Raw genomic sequence first — 14,464 nt, 5'->3', positions numbered from 1 at the left:
CAAAATATTGAAGTTGAAAATCAAAGCATTATTTTAACTACTTATCGTCTTATCATAATATGTAGTACGTACACATCATTGTAAAATCAATAAATTAATTGAAAATACGGATAACGTGGAATTTGTTTAGACAAGTTATATGTAACTTAAAAATAAATAGCTGTAAATACTTGACATAATACTTCACCAAACGTGCATGTTATAATTTTCTATACTTACATGATAAAATTTTCAAAATATTTTGATGATTTTTATTTATATAGGTATATCTATATATAGTAATTCAGACATTTGACGTATTAGATTTTTTTTTTTTTAATTTTAATGAGAAAATGTTTATTTACTCAAAAATCTTGAGAATTTTAAAAAAAATAATTTTTTTTTTTACTAAAAGTTAAAATTTAGGCAAATTCAATATTTAAACGAAGATTAACGTTTTCAGTAATTTAAAATTATTTTTTGTAGGATTCGAAACTTTTAAGTAGGTGCTTATATAATTATATTTTTGTATACATAATGGTCAATGACATTTTTAATACATTTAGATTAATTGTAATAGATTTAATGCAATATATTTATAAGATATTAGGCTGGTGTATAACAAGTCTTCGCTCAGAATAGTTTTTCTTATGAGTTATGATCAATGATAAATTGATATCAAATTGAACACATACATTACAGTGATCTAAATGAGAAGGACTTCTACTCGATTCCTATGCTGCACAGTTAAATGGTTACCTACTTCCCACTTTTTATATTAAAGATAATATAGTTCTTAAAAATGGTTTTACAATAATATAAAATAGATGTAATAGGTAGGTATCGGATATAGTATTTATTTCCTTGAACTATTTTTTTTACAAATTATAAATATTGATGGATTAAAATAGATTACGAAAATGTTCATATTACCATCGGATAACCCCCATATGTTCCAAACCTATTATCGTGGACCTATTATCCTTAGTAGGTAGGTACGCAAAGTTGAATATCTCAAAAACTACTCGTTAGAATTTTGATTTTAAGTAGTATCTATCTAAAAATATCTTAAAAATTTGTAAATGCGGCGTATAAGTATATTTAAACATTACAAAAATCAGATTTTGAATAAATGCATTATTGAAGAAGAGAAAGTGGGTGAGCATACTTGGAAAATTGCCTTACATAAAGGTAAACTGTACGTAGTATAATATACGTAATGTGTTATGAGAAATATCAGAAACTTTTGGGGGCGACGCCACGTGTTTTGCTCTTCTTTCATCCCCGTGTGTCTCAAGTCCGCAATAAATTCGTCATACTTTGACATGTACAGCAGCGTCTTGTCGTGGTACAGCCACAAGTAATGGTTGGGTATGCTCATCTCGTGAAACGTCACTTTTTTCGCGTTTTTGAAGAAACAATCGGGTCGCCATATGTCGTGCAACCATTCGACATCCAGTATGCGGTAGTCTTCGCTCATGTTTTCCGGGAGCCGGAGTCTCTGGTCCCTCCAGCTTTGCGCCAAGAATATGTCCGCCACGTACGTCTAGAACCAAAAACCGCGTTACCTAAACGGCTATACCTCCGTTGTCCACGTAGAAACGTAGTATATTATAGGTTAGGTTAGTTAATATACAAAATATAAGACATAATATACCGTGCACCTCTCCTCCCCACGGATCCACAACTATAAACAGTCGTTTGTTACATAACTTACTGTGATTTAGTAAATAGCAGTTTATTATTTGAATCCATAATACTGTTATCAGTTTTGTTAAGTAATTGAGTAAAAGTATTCAAATCAGGGCTTAAAACCGATTGAGAAAATTTTGGTTTCGGTTTTGATTGTGTATACCGGTTTTAAATTAATTCGATTTTGGTTTCAATTTTTCAATACCAGAATTAGGAAATTTCGGTTTTGGTTTCTATTTTGTATACCGGTTTTCATTTTTTTTCGGTTAGGTAACATCACGCTACATTCAATTAATAGAAGTGCTCAAACAGAGATTTTGAGATTTATGATGGAAATATTTGTTTATAAATGATTTCTATTGGTTATAGGAGAAATAATTAATAGAAATAGTATTTATTTATTATTGGTTGCTGTTGGTTAATCGGGAGATTAGGTACAAGCATGCATCAAATCGAATTTTCACACATTGCCTACCAGGGTGGCTGAGTTGCACTTACTGCAGTGAGTTACACTAAAAAGGAGTTGAACAATCACAATTTGTTTAAGAGTTGTCATTTTTTACGGGCCACAAAGTGTGCAGGATCAGCTATAGCCTATATTAAAATATATACGTTTGTGTGCAGATCTCTGTGAAGAAGATAGGCTAATTTAAAAAGAGTTAAATTTGGTTTTTATTAGTCGGAATTTAGTACGTTTAGGTTAGGTTAGGACAGTGTTGGGAAAGTTCCTTTTAAAAAGGAACTCGTTCCCGTTCCTCTTTCCTGTCCCGAAAAAAGAACGCGTTCCCGTTCCTTTTTAAAAAGGAACGCGTTCCCGTTCCTTCATGTTCCTTTTTTTGCAATTTGAGTGGTGGTCAATGGTGTATTTTGCGAACAATTTTTAAGTCAGAAATAATCGAACCGAGAGAGTTAACCGATTATTTCTGACTTAAAAATTTTTCGCAAAAAACACCATTGACCACCACTGAAATCGGTTAACTCACTCCTTTCTAGGAGCACCGATTTTTAACAAAAATGATTTGTCTTAGATTTTTTTTGTTATAATTCAAAAGTTGTATAGCGTAGACTTGAAACTTTATATATATACATTCATATTGCATAATTGCATAATATTATACATGTATATTACTATAGTAGTATAGTATACAGTGTATAGTGTGTACTATACACGATACACCACACATAGAGATATGCTATAGGTTATAGGCTTATAGCCCATAGGAGTATAGGACATAGTATGATACAACAATCTGTTTTTTTTTTTTTAATTCAATTTATTTGAAAAAATATTTTTATACTGACATTTTGTTTTGTTTGAGAAGAACTAATTTGGCGCGCGGAACCGGAAACGACCCGGAACACGACACGTAGTCGACCGACGGCGTCGCGGCTCAGTTTTGGCGCGGAAACACACTATATGCGCTTCATAAAATATACTGTGGCACTCAACGTGTTAACATTTTTTCATTATTTGAGGAACGGAAATTTTCGTTCAAGTTCCTTCAAAATAGGAACTCGTTCCCGTTCCTCGTTCCTATATTTTAAATGGAACGCGTTCCGAGCTTCGTTCCTTCCCAACACTGGGTTAGGACTATGTATTACTTGATTACATTAATCCGCCGTATTATATCAAAATAAACTTGGTATAACTTTGATACTTTAGAGTTAAATCATACACTTATGTACAAACCGCACCGGGTCCGCGATCTACCGCAGGTAGATTGCCTACCTGATAATATACTGCTGCGAATCAGAATTTTTATTCCAGGCATCAGAAAAGTTAAGATAAATTTTGAACACCGTACACCGAATATTAAATAACGAATCGAAAAAAGTTTGAGTCATATAGAGTTGGTACATTTAACGGGCAACGAAGTGCACAGGATCAGCTAGTACTTTATAATTACTTAACTACTTATAGTATTTGGGTGTTATTTTAAATACTTTACTTTAAAAGTATTTTTTACAACACTGATTGTTATACTATATATAATATATTACATATATAAAATGTTATTACATTTAAAAATAATAAACAAATTTCGAACATAGACGTTAATCTATAATATTATATTAGACTATTATGATGTGTTATTCTAAAATCATTACTTGGCGCGTTACGTGACAATTTTATCAAAACTTGGCCAATTAGCAAATTTATCCAAGAATAAATGCATGGACACATAATTTTTTGTGTATTTAGCATTGTTGAAATCTACTTATTTGAGGAATACCAACATTCGTATTTTTTGACAACTATATATATATCAATTATTAATTTAAGTATAATTACACGAAAGATTAAAATTGATCTATAGGTACGAACGATTAGGAGTTATTAGGCCTCAGATTTCAATGCAAAGTCAATTATTTTTTAGGTTATCTAGGACAATGCATTCCAAGTAGAAACATAATTTGTTAAATGTAACAGATGGTTAGGTATACTTACTTCAAAAATTACACTTTTATTTTGCATTTTCACGGTTTTTTCATTTAGGGGCTAAAAAATATTTTGAGGGGGCTATAGTACCCTTAGCGGGACCCCCTTCCCCCATTTTACATATATGGAACTTATATCATTGCATATGAACCATGAACTTTATGATTATTCACAGTAAAGCGTACAACTACGTCGTGTGTCGTATAGTGCAAAGGCGTAGTAACTATGGACCATAGGTAGCCATAATAAAAAATGGACTGATCGTAGACAGAGGTTCGTATACCAACATTGTTCGAAAGAGATGCGCATACAACTTAAAACAGTCATAAAAGAACAAATCACATATTATGGAGTAAAAACATTGTAAAACATTAAAACATTGTTTTTAAAAATGTTTCCACCTCCAAATTTTTCTTATCATTCCATGATATCTGATTTTTTTCTGTTATGATTTTTTTAAACTATACTCTATCTCTTTCATATACATGAATAATATCTTTGATCTCTTTCTAACAATGTTGGTCTCACGGTGACATAGGCGGGGTGTGTAGGAGGCGCAGTCCATTTATTAATATGTCTATGCTATAGAGTATAGACTAATGGTGACAACTGGTAAATATATAATATTTGTTTAAAAGTTGAGCTGTAGTCAGTTTTTGGTATACTCGGTTGCAACTTGGCTATTACACGATAACAAAAAAGTAACGTCCAATCGCAATGCGATTTAATCGATGCGACATAACATGACACACGACGTGAATCTGGCTTAAGTGTAACGTTTATTTTTAGGTTTACCATGGATTCTTCGTTAATGGAATCCAAAGACAGCACGGTGACGTGGAAGTAAACAATAGTCGGTTGCCCTTGTACTTTTGGCGCACGGTTTTTGTCGTAGTTTTTTGGATTGATCGGTAAAATGTCGGTGAGTGACAAGCTGGTTTCGAAGACGACATTGTCACTCTCAGCGATGTCACTTTGATCACTGAAACATTCCATTTGTACACAGTGGTTATTGACAAAATAAATGATTATGAATTAGAAAGAATGGAAGGGTAATATATTATTTTTGATTTTCAAAAACTTTACAATAAACTACATATATTATGATCATGATATAGTTTTAATAGGTATAAAATGTCCTTAATGTGGGTTCTACAGGGTGATAATTGACTTAAATACAATTCGTATAGTTCAACAAGAAACTAAAATTATAATAATAAGTTAGGCATATCTAATATATGTACAGCTTCACGCTTTCACACTTTTGGCAGATTTAACGGATATATAAATATGTGTATATGTGTAGACGCAAAGTAATAGATGAGTTTATCATAATTCATAGATAGGTATTATCACGATCTGACATATGCAAATACTGTATAATAGGTTCAATTAGTCTGATTAGACCAAGTTATTGAGGCCCAATGGCCCTAAACTTGAAAATAGCTTACAAAATATATGATTTCGTATTTTAATATGTCTCACACACCCACACACAATAATTTATAGAGTTGAACACTAAAGCTATACTCTCTGTGTTCTCAACAACCTTTAACATCTTGCAAAACCTAAATGAGATTTTTTTTAGTACCTATTTTAGACAAAGGTATCTATATCTCAACATACATAATATGTGAATATGCTATATAATATATGTATAATTGTATTATCATTTGCAGAGTACATACTATTAACTACTTTAAAAAGGTATTGAAAATAGACAAAAAGTATATTTAAACTTTTGAAACTAGTTTTGATAATGATGAACCATATACATTAAACATTTAAAAAATATGATTTACTGTATTGTTGATATTCAAGAATAATAAAACATTTAAGATGATTAAATTGTCGAACTCAAAGTAGGTAACATATAAATGGTTGACGGCGCGTATTCTATGCACTTCCGTGGTAAGTACCTACATATTTGTGAGTTACAAAATAATGTTGTTTGTCATTATAAAATACGATTTACGAGTAAGTACACAATGTTTAGGTGGTAATCGATAGACCTACTCAATCGGTACGTGGGTATAGTACCGTAGTAGATTAAAAATGAATGGTAACTTCAAGGCTCGTTTTTCAAGACGCGACATGTTGCCATGAATAAGTATAGTATTAATAATAATTTTTATTATACGCATTAAGCAACTTATTTTATTTTAATAATATAATGCAATACTGAATAAAGCATCTGAATAATGAAATTCCGTTTAATATTAAGGTTATTATTAATTTATTTATCTCCTATTAATAACAGTTTACGACAATGACTCTTAGGTTGGTAACCACAGGCTTAATTTATAGACGTATCGGCCATCGGGTATGTAGGTTGAGATTTTTGTTTATCGGTTATTACGTAGTGTACCGACTAGCAAATCTTAATATTATAGTTAATGACAAACTACATTATGAAGGGAATTCAAACACAATACCATTATGATTTATCAGACGTCAGACGTCAGAGGTTGCCTAATACTCAATATTCTATAATATTTAAATTGTAATCATAGTAATTAGTAATCATTAATCGTATAATTCATAATAAACTATTATTACGGTTTCGTCGTCTGCTAAGATTTTAATGTCACATTTTATTGACTCATAGCTATTTGTCATTATGCTCATTATATAAGTACATACCTACTACTCACTACTCAGCTCTGTCCATAGAGGAGTTATAGCGGTGTGTTCTCACCACACACTCCTATCTACAACAAAATAACTTATAACACCAAGTATAAACGATTAGGAAATAGTTCTAGTTAAAATCAAAAAGAAAATAACCACTAATTGATGATTTTTCTTTGATAATTAATTAATAATATTAAAATTTTAATATTTCAGATACTCAAAAACTTGCATAAAAATTGGTTTATCGTAAAAAAAAACTAATGTATGGAACATGTTAAGTTTATTTCATTCTTATATTTAAGTTTAATTATAGCCTATTATAGTTTTATCCCTCTTATATTAAAGCTAACAACGCAAGATCTGTAATTTGATATGTTGCACATAAGTGTGTGGTTCCGAGAGTGAAAATAAGTGCGCCAACATCATTTAATATTATGTCAGATATGAATAGCCGTATAATGATTATATATTCATATTTTTTATTGACAATTAATATAAAACATCCAGCTATGGTTGCAGTTGATCAATTTTTTGTTATCAAGACAAAAAAATAATTCAGATAAATTTAAAAAAAAAACATGATTATATGGTATACGGTTTTAATTGTTATAATTTTATAAAGATGAGCTAAGTCTCCCTTAGCCCCCCTCAGTTTGTTTTTATGATAGTCGTACTCTGGTAGGTAATAGGTATACCTATACCAACAATATATTTTGTTATAAATTATAATATATATATGTAACATAATATAATAATAAAGTCAGATTATACAACTTAGAGACTTTATACATCACAATATTATATTTCACGGTACATCAGCTGGTATAATAACTAATATTGTTTAATATTTAATTACTATTATGAAATATTAAAATATATTAATATAATATACTCAGTTGGCTAATGGCTTCTTCTAGACTGTAACTACATACTTTACAACAATATTATTAATATTATTATTTATTATTATTTATTATGTACCATAAAACGCACCAATTCATTCTATTGGCACAGTGGTGTATTTAGCATTTATTTGAGGGGAGGGGGAGACATAGTTTTTCTCCCTCCTTTCGAAATACATAAATATATCTATTTTATTTATCTTATTTATCTATTACATCTATCTCATTAACTTCCCTGATGCCAAAAGTCAGCATTTATTACCTATTGATAAAGTGGTACCTAAATTGAAAAAAAACATAATTAACTATATATTAAATATATTAAATATAAGCTGAAAAAGTCGATGTCGCTCTGCTGTACAGTAGGTTACAAGTGGATCACTGTAATGGATGGTGTTAAATTTTAATTCAATGACATAATATCATTGTATAAGAAAAACGATTCTGAGCGAAGATTCTGAAGGTCAGTCAGCCTATATAGGTATTACTAAGTATATTTGATGATATTATTGTGAATAAAGTAATTTATATATAAACTTACTGTTTACGCGGAACCTTGTTTTACATTTTCAATTCTTATATATAAAAGTTGTGCATTTTATACATTTTTAACTACAAAATAATTATTAATTATTAAAATTGATAAATTTTGTTAAAATTCAAACTTTGAATGCTAATAAAAAAAATTGTGCCTATGTATTTTTAATGTTTATCAACTGCTAATGTAACAATATATTATTAGAAGCTTTGTATTCAATTTTCACGAATTTTTACTAAAGAAATAAAATTTTATTGACAGTTTTAAAAAAAAAAACTAAAAAAATTGAAAACTGACAATGTCCGCAAACAGCTCAAAAAGAGTCTACATATTTTCAAAATTTTATGGTGTGTAAAAAATGAAAATATAAATATTCAGTGAAATTTTCATGTATTTACCGTCATTTGTTTTAGATTTACATCAAAAACCAAAATCGATTTTGCGTAAAAATTTCCGTTCTTTCTTAATTTATCTTTTGATTTTCACGGCGCTTATGTAAAATTGTAAACTACTGGTAAATTTTTACTTTTGACCCCCGAAAGTACTAACTAGATTTACTTTCTTATCAGAAACTGTATAGGTACTATAAGATACTATTGAAGAAAATCTATAAGCACTTTTACTGTCCTAAAAGTTGATGACCTGTCGTAAACCAGGTCTATGTGTCGTCACAATTGGCACGAAAAGGATTAAAATGTTCAAAAAGTTTCGTTTACAAAATTTATTGTTTTCGTTAGAAGGTTCTTAATTACTTTATGTGAACTGCAATTTTACATATTGGGGACTGTTCCATGGCAAGAGGGGAAGAGTAAATATACTTATTTTTGACATGCTTAACTTCTTGAGTGTGTGTGTGTGTGTGTGTGTGTGTGTGTGTGTGTCAACGGCGTAGTTTGGGTTCTGAAAGAAAATGTAAGAAATGTAAATACAGTTTTTTTTGTGGGTAAATTTCGTCTTAAAATCTGAAAGTTTTGAAGTTTGTTTACCTTATTTAAAAATATTCTGTTATTTAGCAAAATTATTAGACCAGAAAGATTTGTTTATATAGTACCTAACTTTTCTGCAATACAATACATATTTTACATTACTTAATCATAAATATTATTTATGCTCACACCATCACACCGGAAGAGCTTAATGTCAGATTCATTGGAAAATTAATTAATACAATAATATTATTTGAAATTATAATAAAAAAAAATACGTAATAGAGTTCAAACATTTCTGCAAAAGCACAATTTGTATTTTGTAGTAATCGAAAATAAAGGAAAACAAACTACAAATGTATAAGCCGGCGTGTATGGATGTAATGTCAAAAGCATAGGTGTGTCTAGAATTTATTCACAGATGTGGTCAACAAAAATGACAGGTTGAGTCAACCCCGTAAAAAACCTAAACATTTTTTTAGAAATTGTTACTTATTGTACATGTATTATGCCTCTCTCTCAAAAAATTCTATAATGCACACGGATTCCTGAACTCTTTTTAAGAATATGATAATATAGTAAATTGTTACCCGATGACCTATAATATATATGTCTAGTGCTATAAAATATGAATCCAAAAGATTTTACTCGTCGACTCTAAGCGATAAACTGATAATTAATATATTTACTATTTTTACTGTAGTGCGATTCATAACAACTGTGACTCGACGCTAACGCGCCTTGTGGTGTTTTTTCATTAGGGTTTCTAAAACTAGTGCGTAATAATGCACGACAAATTTAAAATTGATAACGAATATTTTACACATTTTTTCGATCCTATAGCTTAAAACTCTTGGTTTGAGACAAAACCGCCACGAAGCGCGTTAGCGTCGAGTCACAGTTGTTATAAAACGCACTATAGCTTGATATTTATATTATCTACTAACATTAATTCTGCAAGAGGCCGCTTCACAGGTATGGCCCGTAAACACGATTATGGTCCAAAGTGCTCACAAATAATATGAACTCAATATTTTATTACCGAACTTCCTCTTTACGATATTCAGGACCGGACACAGTATTTTTGAGAGATGGAAAAATTTAAACCGCCTATCCAAAAAAGTTGATACAATAACTATGTATAGAAATAATTGTTTTTCTTAACTGTTTAATTACTATGAAATTTTTAAAAATATTTATAAATTAAAATCGTGATGTTAGATAATTTTAATATTAACATTTAATTTTTAATTTTAATTTAGATTTAGAAACACATTGTTAAGAAGAATTAGGTACCTATAAAATAAAATTTAAAGCATTTTTTACCATCATTGTATTTTCCATCAAGAGGCAAATTATCATTTGCTTTATTACGTAAACAATCATTAAGTAAGTAGGTACATCGTTTTTAGAAATATCGTTGACTAATATAGAAACAAAAAACATTTTACCTTACATTATACACATTTTTTTCAGTCAGTGGGGCTGGGGGCGGGGAGAGGAAATTGTTGGCACTATTGCGGCATTGAACCTTTATTCAGCTCTGACGACATTCAACCTATGTCTTCGTAGTTTTAACGATATTGCGGCGTAAGAGGTTTCGAAATATGTTACACGACGCGTAAGTATGTACAATGTTAGTTAGTTAGTTAGTTATGTACTTATATGTACGTATAATGCTTTAAAATTATATGTACAATGTATCTATACTATTATTTATAGTGAACATGGATTGTCCGAGTGTGGGACAGTGATTTCGACTGTTGAAGTAAATAATCAAAATATTTAATTTGAAGTATTAAAACTGCAGTAAGAATTTTTATTTTTTCTCTCTTAAGCGTGTTGCGTGTGCACTTGACTGCAGTTCTTACATGCACGCTACTCCCCCGGTGTGTGTGTGTGTGTGTGTGTGTGTGTGTGGACGGACAAGCGGGTATAGGGTTGCGGGTGGCGTGCCGAAGCGTTGCGTATACCTCAAGGGGGACCGCAGCGAGTCCTGGTCGAGTTTGTAGTAGAAATTTTGTCGCCTGTCCCGGACGCACAGCCGCCACGTCAGGTATTCGATTTGCTTCTCGGTGTCGCCTGTGAAGTTGCGGGGCAGGGGCGGCACAGCGGGTACCGGAATCCAGTCGGGGTCGTACATGCCGCCACCACCGCCACCGCCGATGAGAAATTCCTGGCGCAGCTCCAGCTGTTCGATGACGGGCACCAGGTTGGCGAGCAGCGTGCACCGGTCGCCGATGTTTCGGCAGTGTTTGGTCATCGTTTTGCTGTAGTACTTCTTGTCCGCGTACATTGACACATTGCCCAGCCTGTCGACCAGCACGTCGAGCAGCTGGACGTTGAGCCGCCAGCCCGTACCAACCTGGACCAGCACGAAGTCGCCGACGCCGAACAGCCCGGGCCGTCGCTCGAGCTTCGAGCTGAGTTCGTGGAGGTCACGCGCCTGTTCCGCTACAGAACACTCGCTTATGAACTCCTGGTACACCTGCCCGGTGACCAGCAACAGGTGTTTGTGTAGTCCGTGGCCCGGCGGCCAGCTGTTGGTGCGCGCCGGTGGTTGAGGTGGTGGTGAAGTAGGTGGCGGAGGTGGCGTCGATGATGGCAGCGTTAGAGGTGGCGTCGACGATGGCAGCGTTAGAGGTGTTGTCGATGATGGCAGCGTTAGAGGTGGCGTCGATGATGGTAGTGTTAGAGGTGGCGTCGTGGTTGGTGGTATCTGCGATGCCGGTAACCGCCGCTGCACCGGTCGTTGTTCGGTTGACTGCCGTCGCGATTCTTCGCAGCCGTCGTCGTTGGAGGAGGCCACGGTAGAGGACGGCGATGCGCACTCCGACACGTGCGGCCGGTACCTGAATGTCGGGTTGGCGGATCGTTTGTGATGCCGCGCGTAACAGTGCCGATATTTCCTGTAAACGCGCAAACCTGCATAGTATAGGCAAATATATAAACGGCGCAGTAGACGCGAGCTGAATAAATGAAAAAGAGTGAGTGCTGCAAGTATATAATATACTCACGAATTTGAAGTGAAATTTCTTTCTCTCCACGAGGTTATACCAAAACGTTTGGCCTGGGTTCCGTCGCTCTACCATAAGCTCCGTGATAGGCTCAATCAATTCTGGCTTTAAGTTTATGGGAGGGGAGGGGAGGTAGTCAAAACGCTGAACCACTAAGACACTCGTACCCAGGGATACTTTAAATTTTAAATTTACTTCTACTCGACCACAACCTGTCGGCGAAGCAACATAAGCCATTTCCGTCGGTCCCGTCGCTCTACGATGTGTGGGTGATTCAAAGTCGACTGTCAAAACTGATTTTTTCGAAAACAATTTTGCGACTTGCGATTATTCAGTTTTGTCCTTCTGTAGCCTCCATAAAGAAGTTTCACTTCAAAAAGGTATAATAGTTTATTTTTGTGAGAGGGGCAGTGGTGTTGAACTACAAAAAAATCACTATGATCGCTATTGTATCGATTTTTATTTTAATTATATATTCATCCATCGTCGGGTGGCATAATCAAGATGGGTTAAAATCATTTTAACACTTACATACTTTTGCTATGAGTAGATTTAGTTTTTAAAATATTTAAACAGCATTGATTGTTGAAGTACCAGTCATAGCTTATAGGCGCAACTAGGGAAGTTCTTGGGGGATGTAAAGTTGTAGCGAAAAGAGATGTGATAGTAATAAGTATGACAAATATTAGATATGTATGTAATATATATATTATACATATATTAGACATAAATATATTAATATTTGTACTTTATAATTGTGACGAAATTATAACTAGTTGTGTGAAGACTTAAAATGTTCAATATGTATAATATTTAGTAACGTCGTTGCAGTTTGCGATATATTTGACAAGGTTGGAAGCAAGTCAACCAATATTTTAAACCCATATTAAATTAATATGAAAAAATGTAAGTTGAGATTAAAGTTAAAAATAACTTAACTTAGTTAAAAACCAGTTAAATTAATTTTTACAATCCACGCTAAGCGTGATAGGTAAATTTAGTAAAAGTAGGTATCTATATTACTTATAAAAACAAAAATATATCATTGTGAAAACAATTCATATATAAGAGTAAAACTGATAGTAAAATTAACAAAATTGGAGGCCATCCAATTGATAGATTCTACCATAGGTAACAGAAATAATTAATTATACAAGGTTTCTTATAAGTACCTCTTTTATACTGAAATCTAAAAATTCTAAAAATATATTTAAATAAAATATTTTTTTATAGACATTTCAAGTGTACATTTTGACGAAGTTAGATATTTTTATGAAGACTAACAAAGAATACTATCTATAAAGAATATCTTATTCTTGGGGATTGAACTTTTACGTACCTATATTATTTTATTTTAGGTACACAATGCCATTTTCAAAACATTTAGATTAATTTTATACTATTGCTTATATTTATATCTCGAACAAGCTATTCACGCCTTTTTACGGTAAGTCAGTATTGACTCAAAAGTTATTAACAATAATTTATTTATTTATTTATTATTGAATACGGGACGTGCTTGATTACATTGTATAGTATACAAAATGACTAAGAGAAAGTTACATAAATAACAAAAAATACAAATATTAAGATATAAAGAACGAACAGATAATAATTTAATGCTAAGTTCTAAGGAATAGTGGGTCCTCATTGGCCAGTTTCATCATACGGAAAATAGGAAGATTTGTTAGATAGTTACAGTGGCTAAAAGTAATTTGGAAAGGGAAAGAGTATCTGGAATAGAAACTTGAAACTCTGAAATTAAGTTTGTATAGGAGGGCAGGGGAATCGACTTCACCATTTATAAGTTTAGAAAGCAACGTAAGATTAGCCTGTTTCCTTCTGTCACACAGGGTAGACAAATGGAGGCACTCCAACACAGGTTAATACTCGTGAGGTGCGCACTCAATGCGTAATGCGAAAGCTGCAAATTTCAAAAATTTAAGCTGATCTCTTTCCAGTTGACTACTACCATCAAATGTGCACGGATCACAAAGTATAATTACCCCATACTCCAACATAGACCGAACAAAAGAGAAATATAACGTCTTAAGAGAGCTGGACAGTTTAAATTCAGCCCAAATTCTTTTCACAAAACCGAGAAGATAATATATAATTACTATTATAATAATCTAATGGTAAAATAAATTACTTTAATAGCATTGTAAATAATATCATAAAATAAACTTATGTATTTATATATATTGGCTGACGGGTTTGTCTCCGCTCAGAATCGTTTTCGTACGCTATAGATATTATCTATAATTAAATCTAGATTTTATTTTTTTTGGAGGAAAATAAATTGTGTAAGAGTACATAATCTCATTTTTGGAGGA

General features: G+C 32.4%; 1 protein-coding gene across 2 annotated transcripts in view; it reads right to left on the bottom strand.

Moving 5' to 3' along the window:
- Nucleotides 1-14,464, bottom strand: part of LOC132934672 (glycine receptor subunit alpha-4) — a 36,881-nt gene that overhangs the window by 8,783 nt on the left and 13,634 nt on the right. The window contains exons 3-5 of one of the 2 annotated variants that reach the window (XM_061000998.1): nucleotides 11,085-12,020; nucleotides 4,907-5,093; nucleotides 1,299-1,525 (exon numbers count right to left, since the gene is read on the bottom strand). In XM_061000998.1, the coding sequence (XP_060856981.1) occupies nucleotides 1,299-1,525; nucleotides 4,907-5,093; nucleotides 11,085-12,020 (1,350 nt within the window). The remainder of the gene's footprint in view (nucleotides 1-1,298; nucleotides 1,526-4,906; nucleotides 5,094-11,084; nucleotides 12,021-14,464) is intronic. The other variant, XM_061000999.1, reaches the window with a different exon arrangement.

Source organism: Metopolophium dirhodum, chromosome 1, assembly GCF_019925205.1.
Source record: "Metopolophium dirhodum isolate CAU chromosome 1, ASM1992520v1, whole genome shotgun sequence".
Classification (NCBI taxonomy): Eukaryota; Metazoa; Arthropoda; class Insecta; order Hemiptera; family Aphididae; genus Metopolophium; species Metopolophium dirhodum.
The sequence above is the reverse complement of the archived record's forward strand: the minus strand, read 5'-3'. Positions and strand labels throughout refer to the sequence as shown.